Source organism: Aquarana catesbeiana, linkage group LG05 (genome assembly GCF_042186555.1).
Source record: "Aquarana catesbeiana isolate 2022-GZ linkage group LG05, ASM4218655v1, whole genome shotgun sequence".
Taxonomy (NCBI): domain Eukaryota; kingdom Metazoa; phylum Chordata; class Amphibia; order Anura; family Ranidae; genus Aquarana; species Aquarana catesbeiana.
The window spans coordinates 643,787,408-643,802,964 of NC_133328.1; the positions used below are offsets into that span (position 1 = coordinate 643,787,408).

General features: G+C 51.6%; 1 protein-coding gene across 5 annotated transcripts in view; it reads left to right on the forward strand.

Annotated features, from left to right (window-relative positions):
• The window catches only part of NBEAL2 (neurobeachin like 2), a 245,461-nt gene that overhangs the window by 94,622 nt on the left and 135,282 nt on the right, over positions 1 to 15,557 (forward strand). For all 5 annotated transcript variants that reach the window (XM_073632459.1, XM_073632461.1, XM_073632462.1 and 2 more), the window contains exons 4-8: positions 9,792 to 9,873; positions 11,135 to 11,262; positions 12,598 to 12,680; positions 13,780 to 13,865; positions 14,524 to 14,824. In XM_073632459.1, coding sequence (XP_073488560.1) covers positions 9,792 to 9,873; positions 11,135 to 11,262; positions 12,598 to 12,680; positions 13,780 to 13,865; positions 14,524 to 14,824 — 680 coding nt within the window. The remainder of the gene's footprint in view (positions 1 to 9,791; positions 9,874 to 11,134; positions 11,263 to 12,597; positions 12,681 to 13,779; positions 13,866 to 14,523; positions 14,825 to 15,557) is intronic.

Consider the following 15,557-nt stretch of genomic DNA (forward strand, 5'->3'; position numbering starts at 1 on the left):
TATTCCTCCCACTGACACCAATGATGGGGCACTATTCCTCCCACTGACACCAATGATGGGACACTATTCCTCCCACTGACACCAATGATGGGGCACTATTCCTCCCACTGACACCAATGATGGGGCACTATTCCTCCCACTGATACCAATAATGGGACACTATTCCTTCCACTGACACCAATGATGGGGCACTATTCCTTCTACTGACACCAATGATGGGGCACTATTCCTCCCACTGATACCAATGATGGGGCACTATTCCTCCCACTGATACCAATGATGGGGCACTATTCCTCCCACTGATACCAATGATGGGGCACTATTCCTCCCACTGATACCAATGATGGGACACTATTCCTCCCACTGACACCAATGATGGGACACTATTCCTCCCACTGACACCAATGATGGGGCACTATTCCTCCCACTGACACCAATGATGGGGCACTATTCCTCCCACTGACACCAATGATGGGGCACTATTCCTCCCACTGATACCAATGATGGGGCATTATTCCTTCTACTGACACCAATGATGGGGCACTATTCCTTCTACTGACACCAATGATGGGACACTATTCCTTCCACTGACACCAATGATGGGGCACTATTCCTTCTACTGACACCAATGATGGGGCACTATTCCTCCCACTGATACCAATGATGGGGCACTATTCCTCCCACTGATACCAATGATGGGGCACTATTCCTCCCACTGATACCAATGATGGGGCACTATTCCTCCCACTGATACCAATGATGGGGCACTATTCCTCCCACTGATACCAATGATGGGGCACTATTCCTCCCACTGACACCAATGATGGGACACTATTCCTCCCACTGACACCAATGATGGGGCACTATTCCTCCACTGACACCAATGATGGGGCACTATTCCTCCCACTGACACCAATGATGGGGCACTATTCCTCCCACTGATACCAATGATGGGGCATTATTCCTTCTACTGACACCAATGATGGGGCACTATTCCTCCCACTGATACCAATAATGGGACACTATTCCTTCCACTGACACCAATGATGGGGCACTATTCCTTCTACTGACACCAATGATGGGGCACTATTCCTCCCACTGATACCAATGATGGGGCACTATTCCTCCCACTGATACCAATGATGGGGCACTATTCCTCCCACTGATACCAATGATGGGGCACTATTCCTCCCACTGACACCAATGATGACACCCCCCAGATGTCCTCCAGCCAGGAAATGAGGGCGGGGCTCTATCTGACTTGCTGCAGCTTCTAATGCACATGGTGAGAAGCTCACAGTGTGCGGTGAAATCGGAGGAAGACATTTCAGTCCAGGAGAGGAGCCGGTGTGCCAGACTGGAGAGGAGACTGGAGGTCACAATACCTGGCAGAGATCTTTTAATTTTTTTAAACATTGTAACATTTATTTTGATAACATTTTCATTTATCTGATGATATTCATGTTGGAATGTATTATAGATCTGCCGGCACTTCACTAGACATAAAACCTCTCTATATACAATTTAGTGACGATCGTATTCATGTCTGTGATCTCTGGAGAGGATTCCCTGATTGGTGATTTCGGGGGGGGGGGGGGGAGATAATAAATTGTACGGGTTCTGTATAGGTCGGGAAATTCCCATTGTTGGTGCCGCATTCAGTCCCCCTGGAAAGTCCCCGTTTATAAATACTTCTTTTATGTTTTGTTTCCTGGAAGTTTCATTAATTTCAATAATATTAGAAGCTGCTTGTCCAAGCATGGAGGAGAAACCCCCAACCCCCGTCTGTGAGATCCCCCAATGGTGCCAGAGTGAAAAAAAAGAGATAAATGACGTTTTTTTGTGTCCTGGCACAGTATATATACTGTATATATACACACACCGGACACTTTATTGGGTCCTCCTTGCTAGCACCGGGTTGGACCCCCTTTGGCCTTCATTCTTGGTGGAATAGATACAACAAGGTGTTGGAAATGTTCCTCAGAGATTTTCCTCCATAGTGACCTGATAACATCACACAGTTGCTGCAGATTTGTCTGCTGCCCATCCATGATGCCAATCTCCCGTTCCACCACATGCCAAAGGTGCTCTATTGGATGAGATGTGGTGAGTGTGGAGGCCATTGGAGGACAGGGACCTCATTGTCCAGTGGTGAGATGATTGGAGCTTTGTGACATGGTGCATTATCCTGCTGGAAGGAGCCATCAGAAGATGGGGACACTGCAGTCATAAAGGGATGGACATGGTCAGCAACAATACTCATGTAGGCCGTGGTGATTAAACCATGATCAATGTGTACTAAGGGGCCCAAAATGTGCCAAGAAAATATCCCCCCCACCATTACACCCCCCACCACCAGCCTGAACCGGTGATATCCCATCCCCCACACCATTACATCACCACAACCAGCCTGAACCAGTGATATCCCATCCCCCACACCATTACACCCCCACCACCAGCCTGAACCAGTGATATCCCATCCCCCACACCATTACACCTCCACCACCAGCCTGAACCGGTGATACCCCATCCCCCACACCATTACACCCCCACCACCAGCCTGAACCGGTGATATCCCATCCCCCACACCATTACACCCCCCACCACCAGCCTGAACTGGTGATATCCCATCCCCCACACCATTACACCCCCACCACCAGCCTGAACCGGTGATACCCCATCTCCCACACCATTACACCCCCACCACCAGCCTGAACCGGTGATACCCCATCCCCTACACCATTACACCCCCACCACCAGCCTGAACCTGTGATATCCCATCCCCCACACCATTACACCCCCACCACCAGCCTGAACCGGTGATATCCCATCCCCCACACCATTACACCCCCACCACCAGCCTGAACCGGTGATATCCCATCCCCCCACACCATTACACCCCCACCACCAGCCTGAACCGGTGATATCCCATCCCCCCACACCATTACACCCCCACCACCAGCCTGAACCGGTGATATCCCATCCCCCACACCATTACACCCCCACCACCAGCCTGAACCGGTGATATCCCATCCCCCACACCATTACACCTCCACCACCAGCCTGAACCGGTGATACCCCATCCCCCACACCATTACACCCCACCACCAGCCTGAACCGGTGATATCCCATCCCCCACACCATTACACCCCACCACCAGCCTGAACCGGTGATATCCCATCCCCCACACCATTACACCCCCACCACCAGCCTGAACCGGTGATACGCCATCCCCCACACCATTACACCCTCCACCACCAGCCTGAACCGGTGATATCCCATCCCCCACGCCATTACACCCCCACCACCAGTCTGAACCGGTGATACCCCATCCCCCCACACCATTACACCCCCACCACCAGCCTGAACCGGTGATATCCCATCCCCCACACCATTACACCCCCACCACCAGCCTGAACCGGTGATACCCCATCCCCCACACCATTACACCCCCACCACCAGCCTGAACCGGTGATACCCCATCCCCCACACCATTACACCCCCACCACCAGCCTGAACCGGTGATATCCCATCCCCCACACCATTACACCCCCCACCACCAGCCTGAACCGGTGATATCCCATCCCCCACACCATTACACCCCCACCACCAGCCTGAACCGGTGATACCCCATCTCCCACACCATTACACCCCCACCACCAGCCTGAACCGGTGATACCCCATCCCCCACACCATTACACCCCCACCACCAGCCTGAACCTGTGATATCCCATTCCCCACACCATTACACCCCCACCACCAGCCTGAACTGGTGATATCCCATCCCCCACACCATTACACCCCCACCACCAGCCTGAACCGGTGATATCCCATCCCCCACACCATTACACCCCCACCACCAGCCTGAACCGGTGATATCCCATCCCCCACACCATTACACCCCCACCACCAGCCTGAACCGGTGATATCCCATCCCCCCACACCATTACACCCCCACCACCAGCCTGAACCGGTGATATCCCATCCCCCACACCATTACACCCCCACCACCAGCCTGAACCGGTGATACCCCATCCCCCACACCATTACACCCCACCACCAGCCTGAACCGGTGATATCCCATCCCCCACACCATTACACCCCCACCACCAGCCTGAACCGGTGATACGCCATCCCCCACACCATTACACCCTCCACCACCAGCCTGAACCGGTGATATCCCATCCCCCACGCCATTACACCCCCACCACCAGTCTGAACCGGTGATACCCCATCCCCCCACACCATTACACCCCCACCACCAGCCTGAACCGGTGATATCCCATCCCCCACACCATTACACCCCCACCACCAGCCTGAACCGGTGATATCCCATCCCCCACACCATTACACCCCCACCACCAGCCTGAACCGGTGATATCCCATCCCCCACACCATTACACCTCCACCACCAGCCTGAACCGGTGATACCCCATCCCCCACACCATTACACCCCCACCACCAGCCTGAACCGGTGATATCCCATCCCCCACACCATTACACCCCCCACCACCAGCCTGAACTGGTGATATCCCATCCCCCACACCATTACACCCCCACCACCAGCCTGAACCGGTGATACCCCATCTCCCACACCATTACACCCCCACCACCAGCCTGAACCGGTGATACCCCATCCCCCACACCATTACACCCCCACCACCAGCCTGAACCTGTGATATCCCATCCCCCACACCATTACACCCCCACCACCAGCCTGAACCGGTGATATCCCATCCCCCACACCATTACACCCCCACCACCAGCCTGAACCGGTGATATCCCATCCCCCCACACCATTACACCCCCACCACCAGCCTGAACCGGTGATATCCCATCCCCCCACACCATTACACCCCCACCACCAGCCTGAACCGGTGATATCCCATCCCCCACACCATTACACCCCCACCACCAGCCTGAACCGGTGATATCCCATCCCCCACACCATTACACCTCCACCACCAGCCTGAACCGGTGATACCCCATCCCCCACACCATTACACCCCACCACCAGCCTGAACCGGTGATATCCCATCCCCCACACCATTACACCCCACCACCAGCCTGAACCGGTGATATCCCATCCCCCACACCATTACACCCCCACCACCAGCCTGAACCGGTGATACGCCATCCCCCACGCCATTACACCCCCCACCACCAGCCTGAACCGGTGATATCCCATCCCCCACGCCATTACACCCCCACCACCAGTCTGAACCGGTGATACCCCATCCCCCCACACCATTACACCCCCACCACCAGCCTGAACCGGTGATATCCCATCCCCCACACCATTACACCCCCACCACCAGCCTGAACCGGTGATACCCCATCCCCCACACCATTACACCCCCACCACCAGCCTGAACCGGTGATACCCCATCCCCCACACCATTACACCCCCACCACCAGCCTGAACCGGTGATATCCCATCCCCCACACCATTACACCCCCCACCACCAGCCTGAACCGGTGATATCCCATCCCCCACACCATTACACCCCACCACCAGCCTGAACCGGTGATATCCCATCCCCCACACCATTACACCCCCACCACCAGCCTGAACCGGTGATATCCCATCCCCCACACCATTACACCCCCACCACCAGCCTGAACCGGTGATACCCCATCTCCCACACCATTACACCCCCACCACCAGCCTGAACCGGTGATACCCCATCCCCCACACCATTACACCCCCACCACCAGCCTGAACCTGTGATATCCCATTCCCCACACCATTACACCCCCACCACCAGCCTGAACTGGTGATATCCCATCCCCCACACCATTACACCCCCACCACCAGCCTGAACCGGTGATATCCCATCCCCCACACCATTACACCCCCACCACCAGCCTGAACCGGTGATATCCCATCCCCCACACCATTACACCCCCACCACCAGCCTGAACCGGTGATATCCCATCCCCCCACACCATTACACCCCCACCACCAGCCTGAACCGGTGATATCCCATTCCCCACACCATTACACCCCCACCACCAGCCTGAACCGGTGATACCCCATCCCCCACACCATTACACCCCACCACCAGCCTGAACCGGTGATATCCCATCCCCCACACCATTACACCCCCACCACCAGCCTGAACCGGTGATACGCCATCCCCCACACCATTACACCCTCCACCACCAGCCTGAACCGGTGATATCCCATCCCCTACGCCATTACACCCCCACCACCAGTCTGAACCGGTGATACCCCATCCCCCCACACCATTACACCCCCACCACCAGCCTGAACCGGTGATATCCCATCCCCCACACCATTACACCCCCACCACCAGCCTGAACCGGTGATATCCCATCCCCCACACCATTACACCCCCACCACCAGCCTGAACCGGTGATATCCCATCCCCCACACCATTACACCCCCACCACCAGCCTGAACCGGTGATACCCCATCCCCCACACCATTACACCCCACCACCAGCCTGAACCGGTGATATCCCATCCCCCACACCATTACACCCCACCACCAGCCTGAACCGGTGATATCCCATCCCCCACACCATTACACCCCCACCACCAGCCTGAACTGGTGATATCCCATCCCCCACACCATTACACCCCCACCACCAGCCTGAACCGGTGATACGCCATCCCCCACACCATTACACCCCCCACCACCAGCCTGAACCGGTGATATCCCATCCCCCACGCCATTACACCCCCACCACCAGTCTGAACCGGTGATACCCCATCCCCCCACACCATTACACCCCCACCACCAGCCTGAACCGGTGATATCCCATCCCCCACACCATTACACCCCCACCACCAGCCTGAACCGGTGATATCCCATCCCCCACACCATTACACCCCCACCACCAGCCTGAACCGGTGATACCCCATCCCCCACACCATTACACCCCCACCACCAGCCTGGACCGGTGATATCCCATCCCCCACACCATTACACCCCCACCACCAACCTGAACCGGTGATATCCCATCCCCCACACCATTACACCCCCACCACCAGCCTGAACCGGTGATATCCCATCCCCCACACCATTACACCCCCACCACCAGCCTGAACCGGTGATATCCCATCCCCCACACCATTACACCCCCACCACCAGCCTGAACCGGTGATATCCCATCCCCCACACCATTACACCCCCACCACCAGCCTGAACCGGTGATACCCCATCCCCCACACCATTACACCCCCACCACCAGCCTGAACCGGTGATACCCCATCCCCCACACCATTACACCCCCACCACCAGCCTGAACCGGTGATATCCCATCCCCCACACCATTACACCCCCACCACCAGCCTGAACCAGTGATACCCCATCCCCCACACCATTACACCCCCCACCACCAGCCTGAACCGGTGATATCCCATCCCCCACACCATTACACCCCCACCACCAGCCTGAACCGGTGATACCCCATCCCCCACACCATTACACCCCCACCACCAGCCTGAACCGGTGATACAAGGCAGGATGGATCCATGAGACAAACTCTGACCTCAACATCTGAATGTCGGAGCTGAAATCCAGACTCATCAGACCAGGCAACGTTTTTCCAATCTTCTATTGTCCAATTTTGGTGATCCTGTGCCAATTGTAGCCTCAGTTTTCTGTTCTTAGCTGACAGGAGTGGCACCCGGTGTGGTCTTCTGCTGCTGTAGTCCATCTGCTCCAAGGTTCAGAAATGGTATTCTGCATACCTTGGATGTAACGAGGGGTTATTTGAGTTACTGTTGTCTTTCTATCATCTGGAACCAGTCTGCCCATTCTCCTCTGACCTCAACAAGGCATTTTCCTCCACACAACCGCCGCTCACTGGATAACAGAAATACGCAGACCAGCCCACCTGCCACCAACAACCATGCCACGTTCAAAGTCACTTCAAACCCCTTTCTTCCCTATTCTGATGCTCAGTTTGAACTTCAGCAAGTCGTCTTCACCACGTCTAGATGCCTAAATGCATTGAGTTGCTGCCATGTGATTGGCTGATTAGCAGTTTGTGTTACCAATCAATGGAACAGGTGTACCCACAAGGTGGGCCTGGAGGTAGCCCATCCTTCCATAAAGGCACAGGGGGCACATTGGACACCCATCACATAGCACAATGGCAGCAAAGGTGCCCAGTGTGTCCCCTGACCGTATATCTACCAGTAACAAAGAGATGGTCCCTGCCCCCACCTGGTACTGGCCTTCACAGCAAGGAGAGCACATGGAAGGTGTATATTTCATCGATGAACACACTGGGCACCTTTGCTGCCATTGTGCTGGGTGTCCAATGTGCCCCCTGTGCCTTTTAATGAGGATTGGCAGGCGCCATCTCTTTGTGAATGGTGGGGTGGGGGGGGGGCAGGCGCCATCTCTTTGTGAATGGTGGGGGGGGGGCAGGCGCCATCTCTTTGTGAATGGTGGGGGGGGGGGCATGCGCCATCTCTTTGTGAATGGTGGGGGGGGGGCATGCGCCATCTCTTTGTGAATGGTGGGGTGGGGGGGGACCCATCTCTTTGTGAATGGTGGGGTGGGGGGGGACCCATCTCTTTGTGAATGGTGGGGTGGTGGGGGTGGGGGGGGGGACCCATCTCTTTGTGAATGGTTGGGGGGGTGGGGCATCTCTTTGTGAATGGTGGGGTGGTGGGGGGGTTGGGGGGGGGGGGCATCTCTTTGTGAATGGTGCATTCAGCTTGGAAGACTAAGGAGGCACCATACGCTGTGCAGCAATTTTGAAAATAAAAAAAAGCACCAAGGACTCTCTTTCCGAGTTTCTCGCACGTAGGGCAGCCAATTGAAATAGACTGCCCTACAGGCGACGCACGGGGAACACATTTGCACCTGCATGGTATGCAGGGCCGCCATCAGGGGGGTACAGCCGATACAACTGTAAGGGGCCCCGAAGAAGGCAGGACGGGTGAAGGGAGAGCCGTGTTGTGCACTTTAGAAATGATCTCGTAGCTTCTGCTGCTCTCTGTGTCATTGAGCTCAGACATTGAGCTCTTTACTGCCCTCTCTGGCTACTATGTGCATGTGCACCCCTCGTGTGAGCTGCCTGTACTGGGCTCCTCTGTCATATGAGCTGACATATATATACAGGTGTGTTGGGGGGGGGGGGGGGGGGGGCTGACATATATATACAGGTGTGTTGGGGGGGGGGGGGGGAGCTGACATATATATACAGGTGTGTTGGGGGGGGGGGGGGAGCTGACATATATATATACAGGTGTGTTGGGGGGGGGGGAGCTGACATATATACAGGTGTGTTGGGGGGGGGGGGGAGCTGACATATATATATACAGGTGTGTTGGGGGGGGGGGGGAGCTGACATATATACAGGTGTGTTGGGGCGCTGCCTTATATATAGGTGTGTTGGGGGGGGCTGACATATATACAGTTGTGTTGGGGTGGGGGGGGCTGACATATATACAGGTGTGTTGGGGGGGGGGGCTGACATATATACAGGTGTGTTGGGGGGGGGGGGCTGACATATATACAGATGTGTGTGTGGGGGGGGCTGGCATATATATACAGGTGGGGGGGTGGGGCTGGAGAGGTGGTTGGTGTGTGGATTCGGTTGGATGGCCCGTGGGCAAGCCATGGGTAATGTTGGTGGTCATGCTTGGGGGGGGGGGGGGACGCGGGCCAGGCCTAAAGCTGTGTAAGGGGCCCAAAAATTTCTGATGGCATGAACAGAGCCCTAGTCGGTCACACATGGCTATGTACAGTGTGTGGCCACCTTCTTGCGGTAATCCTCCGTAAATGATGATTGTCCATCTTGCAGGAATCTGGAGAATGTGGAGAAGGAGAAGACTCCGGTTTTCGTCAGCGAGGTGATCCGACTCCTGACTGCGTCTGCCATAAGGGTAAGCCTTCTCGTCTGCTTGTTGCACCAATGATAGGAGATCAGTCATAAAGGGAAACACTCCGCTGGCCACTGAGGAACACCTTCTGAAATGATCATCTGGTTACTTGTCCTGCTTGATCCTCCTGTTATAGAGCCACTAAGCGGGAACAAGTTGGGTGGTGAATTTTCGATCTGCGAGCTTGCTCTAAATCCAGCACAGCTTAGAGACCCCTTTGCAAAGATCCTGTGGGGTATTTGAAAAATTCTTCACGATTGGGGAAGTAATTTGGTTTTATACAATTCTCCTCCACAAGGAATGGGACACACATCCACCGAGTTGTGTTATGAGAGGTTTCCTTTAAATAAATAAAAAGTCACCATGCTTTGTGGTTGTTAATTTTAAAAGAAGCTTGTTTAGATAACCTACGCTACAGACTGACCTGAGTGTGGCGCTAAGGCTGGACTCACACCTACAAGTGCAACCAAGTTTCTGCACATAGGGCAGCCCATTCATTTCAACGCGCTTCCCTATGTGCGAGAAATGCGGGAAGGAAGACCCCTGCCTCTTTTCCAAAAAAAAGTGCCGCACTGAACCCCTCAATGCTGCGGCACCATGCAGTTTGGTGCACGCGTTTGCAGATGTGTGGGGATGGCATTAATGCAGCTCAAAATTGCAGAGAAACGAAGGCTGCGGTGCCATTTAATTGTTAACGGCACCACCACACATATGCAAGGGCGTGCAACATACCGCGTTTTTGGAAAAAAGTCGAATTCTTTTCTGTGTTCCTCTTGCGCAGAGCAGCCCATTGAAATTAATAAGCTGTCCTATACAGGAATGTGTGGAAAACGCGTGGCAATGCGCCCACGCTCAGTTATACCTGTAAGTGTGAAATAAGCCTTAATGGCATGCTAAATGGCCGTGCGTTTATTTGCGTGTCGGGAAAGTGTGCAATTTTGCATGCATTCCCAACAAGCGAAGGTCTAAACTTAGCCAAAGAGGTGCAAGTATGGAGCAGAGATTCAAATACCTGGAATTCTTTTTTTTTTTTTTTTTTTTGTATGTCCAGCATAATTAATTATACAAGCACTGACTTTTCATTCTTGAAAAGATCAATCAGCGCTGCGGGGCTGTGTGAGCTCTCTGCCAGCACAATGGATGTTTACTAAGAGCCAGCAGATGGATCACACGGCCCCGCAGCACTGACTGATCAACCAGGGGTGGAGGATAAATCGGGACTCTGCCCTTTGTGGTGGATTATGTCTATTCATCTTTATTGTAGTTCAAAAGCCCAGCTGACGAGGATCAAGAGGAGCTGTGGTCCCTGACGGAAAAAGTCACCATCTACGCTCTGCACCTGTGTGAGTGTCTCTTCGATCCCTACCAGACGTGGCGGAGACAGCTTGGAGGGTACGTAGCCAATAGAAATCCAGTTTTTTCTTTCTTTTTCTAAAACATCCAGTCTACAGCCTCTAAAACTTCTAATTTAAAATCCCTAATACATCAAGTTTACGATCACTAAGGCTGGATTCACACCTATGCAGTTTTAGTGCTTTTTGCATTTTGCAGATTTGCACTACAGTCCATTTAACATGGTTTCCTATGGAACACGTTCTGTTGTGCAAAATGCAAAAAGCACTAAAAATGCATAGGTGTGAATCCAGCCTAACATGGCCAATCTACAGTCCCTAAAACATCTGATCTATTGTCCCAAAACAATCCATAGTTTCTTAAACTTCTAATCTGTGATCCCTAAAACATCTGAGCTACGAGCCATAAAACATCTAGTCTTCAATCCCTAAAACATCTGATCTAGTATCCCAAAAATGTCTGATCTAGGATATCCCTCAACCATCTGATCTAGGATATCCCTCAACCGTCTGATCTAGGATCCCTCAACCGTCTGATCTAGGATCCCTCAACCGTCTGATCTAGGATCCCTCAACCGTCTGATCTAGGATCCTTCAACCGTCTGATCTAGGATCCCTCAACCGTCTGATCTAGGATCCCTCAACCGTCTGATCTAGGATCCCTCAACCGTCTGATCTAGGATCCCTCAACCGTCTGATCTAGGATCCCTCAACCGTCTGATCTAGGATCCCTCAACCGTCTGATCTAGGATCCCTCAACCGTCTGATCTAGGATCCCTCAACCGTCTGATCTAGGATCCCTCAACCGTCTGATCTAGGATCCCTCAACCGTCTGATCTAGGATCCCTCAACCGTCTGATCTAGGATCCCTCAACCGTCTGATCTAGGATCCCTCAACCGTCTGATCTAGGATCCCTCAACCGTCTGATCTAGGATCCCTCAACCGTCTGATCTAGGATCCCTCAACCGTCTGATCTAGGATCCCTCAACCGTCTGATCTAGGATCCCTCAACCGTCTGATCTATAGCACCTGAAACATTAGATCTATAGCACCTGAAACATTAGATCTATAGCACCTGAAACATTAGATCTATAGCACCTGAAACATTAGATCTATAGCACCTGAAACATTAGATCTATAGCACCTGAAACATTAGATCTATAGCACCTGAAACATCAGATCTTATAGCACCTCAGACTTCCATTCCTTAAAACTTTCAATCTGCAATCCTTAAAACGGCAGATTTATAATCTGGAGTAATATAAGATTCACTACCTTTTTAAATGCTGAAGTGTGATTCTAAAACATTTGCCAAATTATTTTTTGCACTCCATTCTGGGTGTTCACTTTTAACTTCTGTTTTCTGCTCCTCAGGGAAATTGTAAGTGCAAAAGAAAAGAGTAAATACAAGTTTTCCCCGGCCACCCTGCCCCCGGAATTCTGCACCTTCTTTCAAGGTAACCATTGGCAAGCTACTGAATTGTAAAACTATTACATTCCTGCCTGGGTGTGGCAGTGAATGATAAATAAATTTCTTTTAAAAAGTCAGAATTGCAACAGCATATGCAGCAGAATGAAATTACGATTTGTTAGATACCAAATATGATATAGATATGATCTATATTTTAGGAGGTCTAATGTGTCTTATTAGCCTTCTGAACTTTATAAATTAGGTGTGTTTGGTTTCTTAACCGATTGATATTTTGTTATTCATTAGTGTAGCCACTCTTTTGGAAGGTAAGTCTAATGCCCCGTACACACGGTCGGATTTTCGGATGGAAAATGTGTGATAGGACCTTGTTGTCGGAAATTCCGACCGTGTGTAGGCTCCATCACACATTTTCCATCGGATTTTCCGACACACAATGTTTGAGAGCAGGCTATAAAATTTTCCGACAACAAAATCCGTTGTCGGAAATTCCGATCGTGTGTACACAAATCCAACGGACAAAGTGCCACGCATGCTCAGAATAAATAAAGAGATGAAAGCTATTGGCCACTGCCCCGTTTATAGTCCCGACGTACGTGTTTTACATCACCGTGTTCAGAACGATCAGATTTTCCGACAACTTTGTGTGACCGTGTGTATGCAAGACAAGTTTGAGCCAACATCCGTCGGAAAAAAATCCTAGGATTTTGTTGTCGGAATGTCCGAACAAAGTCCGACTGTGTGTACAGGGCATAAGTGTGGGAGTTATGGAATTTGAATTCGGTTTGAGATGTATGAAGGTTCAGTTCTAGGCCAAGCAGGCTCACAGATGTGTATTACTGAGCTAAGTCTATTTACAGCATGGCCATTTAGGACAGGGTCTCATCAGTAGTTCTTACTACCAAGCAACGTTTATTATGATTTTTCATTCATTCTGCCTTTGCTGTCTGTCAAATGTGTCTTTAGTTGGAATTTAGCCACGAGGCTTGAATCTGTTACCAACTTGTGAATTTTGGGGAATAGGAGGGTGACATGGTATTCATTATGACACTTCTAACCTCTTCACATAGTTTGGGGTTCATCAGACTTCACTATTGCTACACGATATTCGTTGTCTTCCTTCCTAGATGCCTTCCACAATGGGGACAACCTGCCAGAACTGGTCAAACTGCGCCTGGTCCACCTGTACGGTGCCATTATTACCGGCAATAAGGTGAGCAGAGGGGGATTTACATGGGGGTTATAACAAATAACTAATAACTCAATATGTTCACTCCGCTTTCATTGACCTCATCCTATATGGTGACCCCTGCCTAGCCCTCAAGGACTCTTGCCAGAGATCAGGGTTTCTGAACTTTAGAAAAAGTAGATCCAAAAACTCCACCACACTATTATTATAAATCTCCACCACAGCTCCTGTTGCCAATACTTTGTCTGCTTCCCTCCATTAGAAAGGTGTGGGGGGCTCAACGAGTGAACCTTTGACTAGAGATGCTGTAGTGGTTTCTTGCATAATGGAGCATCCCTGTATTGGGGGTACTTTAGGGGCACTATGAATATAATCTGAGGTTAAGCAGGAGCCTGTATGGCAAAATTGGCAACAGTTACATGGGCTGAAGGGGCAAAGGGGGCTTTTACCCTCACTGGGATAAGACTATTGAAGATGGGAGAAGCTGAACTTGGACAGTTTTGTAACTTTATGATCTGTCTCACTCAAGAACCTGGAGGTGTCTGCTCTATAGTCATGGAGTCTTCTAAGGTTATATTATTTATTTTGTATCCTAGCTATCCATGGCATCCTATATGTTGTGTTGGAGAGTATAATGCTACTTGTTTTCATTTTATTAAATTACTTGTGTTCTCTCCTGTAGACCAATGCTCTTATCCTCATCAGTCAATCCTCCGTAGAGGTCCTCATGCTGGTCCTGCAGAGCTGGTGCGTTAGTCAGGGACCCCGGAACCTGCGCATCCTACAGCTAACTCTGAACTGTTTGATCTCCATGATCCACATTCTGCACACCAGCAACCCTGGCCAGAGGAGGGTGGAAATACGACACATCCTGGATAGCTACTTCAAGGTCCTCAACAGCGACCGGCCTCTGTACTCTGCTGAAAGACTAGCAGGGCCACACTGGGAGGAGGGCCTCCTGACACTGCGAATCAACATGCTGCGTATGTATTGGGTACCTGTCTGCCTGGTGTGGTTTTCTGTTGGTTCACATCTTATCCTGTATGAGGGCTGGTAACTTATTGTAGGAACCTCTGCGTGGGTTTGGGGTAATTTTAAAAGCCATCCTTGGGGGGCTTGGAGAAACCTATACATGCTTTTTGGGGTAACTTAAATTCCACCCTTGGAGGAGCCCATGCATGCATTTTTGGGGCAATTAAAGTGCCAGTTTTGGGGGCTTGGAGGAGCTAATGTATGCATTTTAGGGTAAATCTAGCGTCAACCTTGGGGGCTTGGAGGAGCTAATGTATGCATTTTAGGGTAAATCTAGCGTCAACCTTGGGGGCTTGGAGGAGCCCATGCATGCATTTTGCAGGAATTCAAGTGCCACCTTTTGGGGGGTCTGGAGGAGCTTATGCATGCATTTTGGGGCAATTAAAGTGTCAACTTTGGGGGCTTGGAGGAACCAATGCATGCATTTCGGGGCAAGTCTAGCATCAACCTTTAGGGCTTGGGGAAGCCTATGCATGCATTTTGGGTAATTCAAGCGCCAACTTTGGAGGCTTGGAGGAACCAATGCATGCATTTTGGGGCAAGTCTAACATCAACCTTTAGGGCTTGGGGAAGCCTATGCATGCATTTTGGGTAATTCAAACACCAACTTTGGGGGCTTGGAGGAGCCAGTACATGCATTGTGGGGTAATTCCAGCATCAACTTTGAGGGCTTGGAGGAGCCAA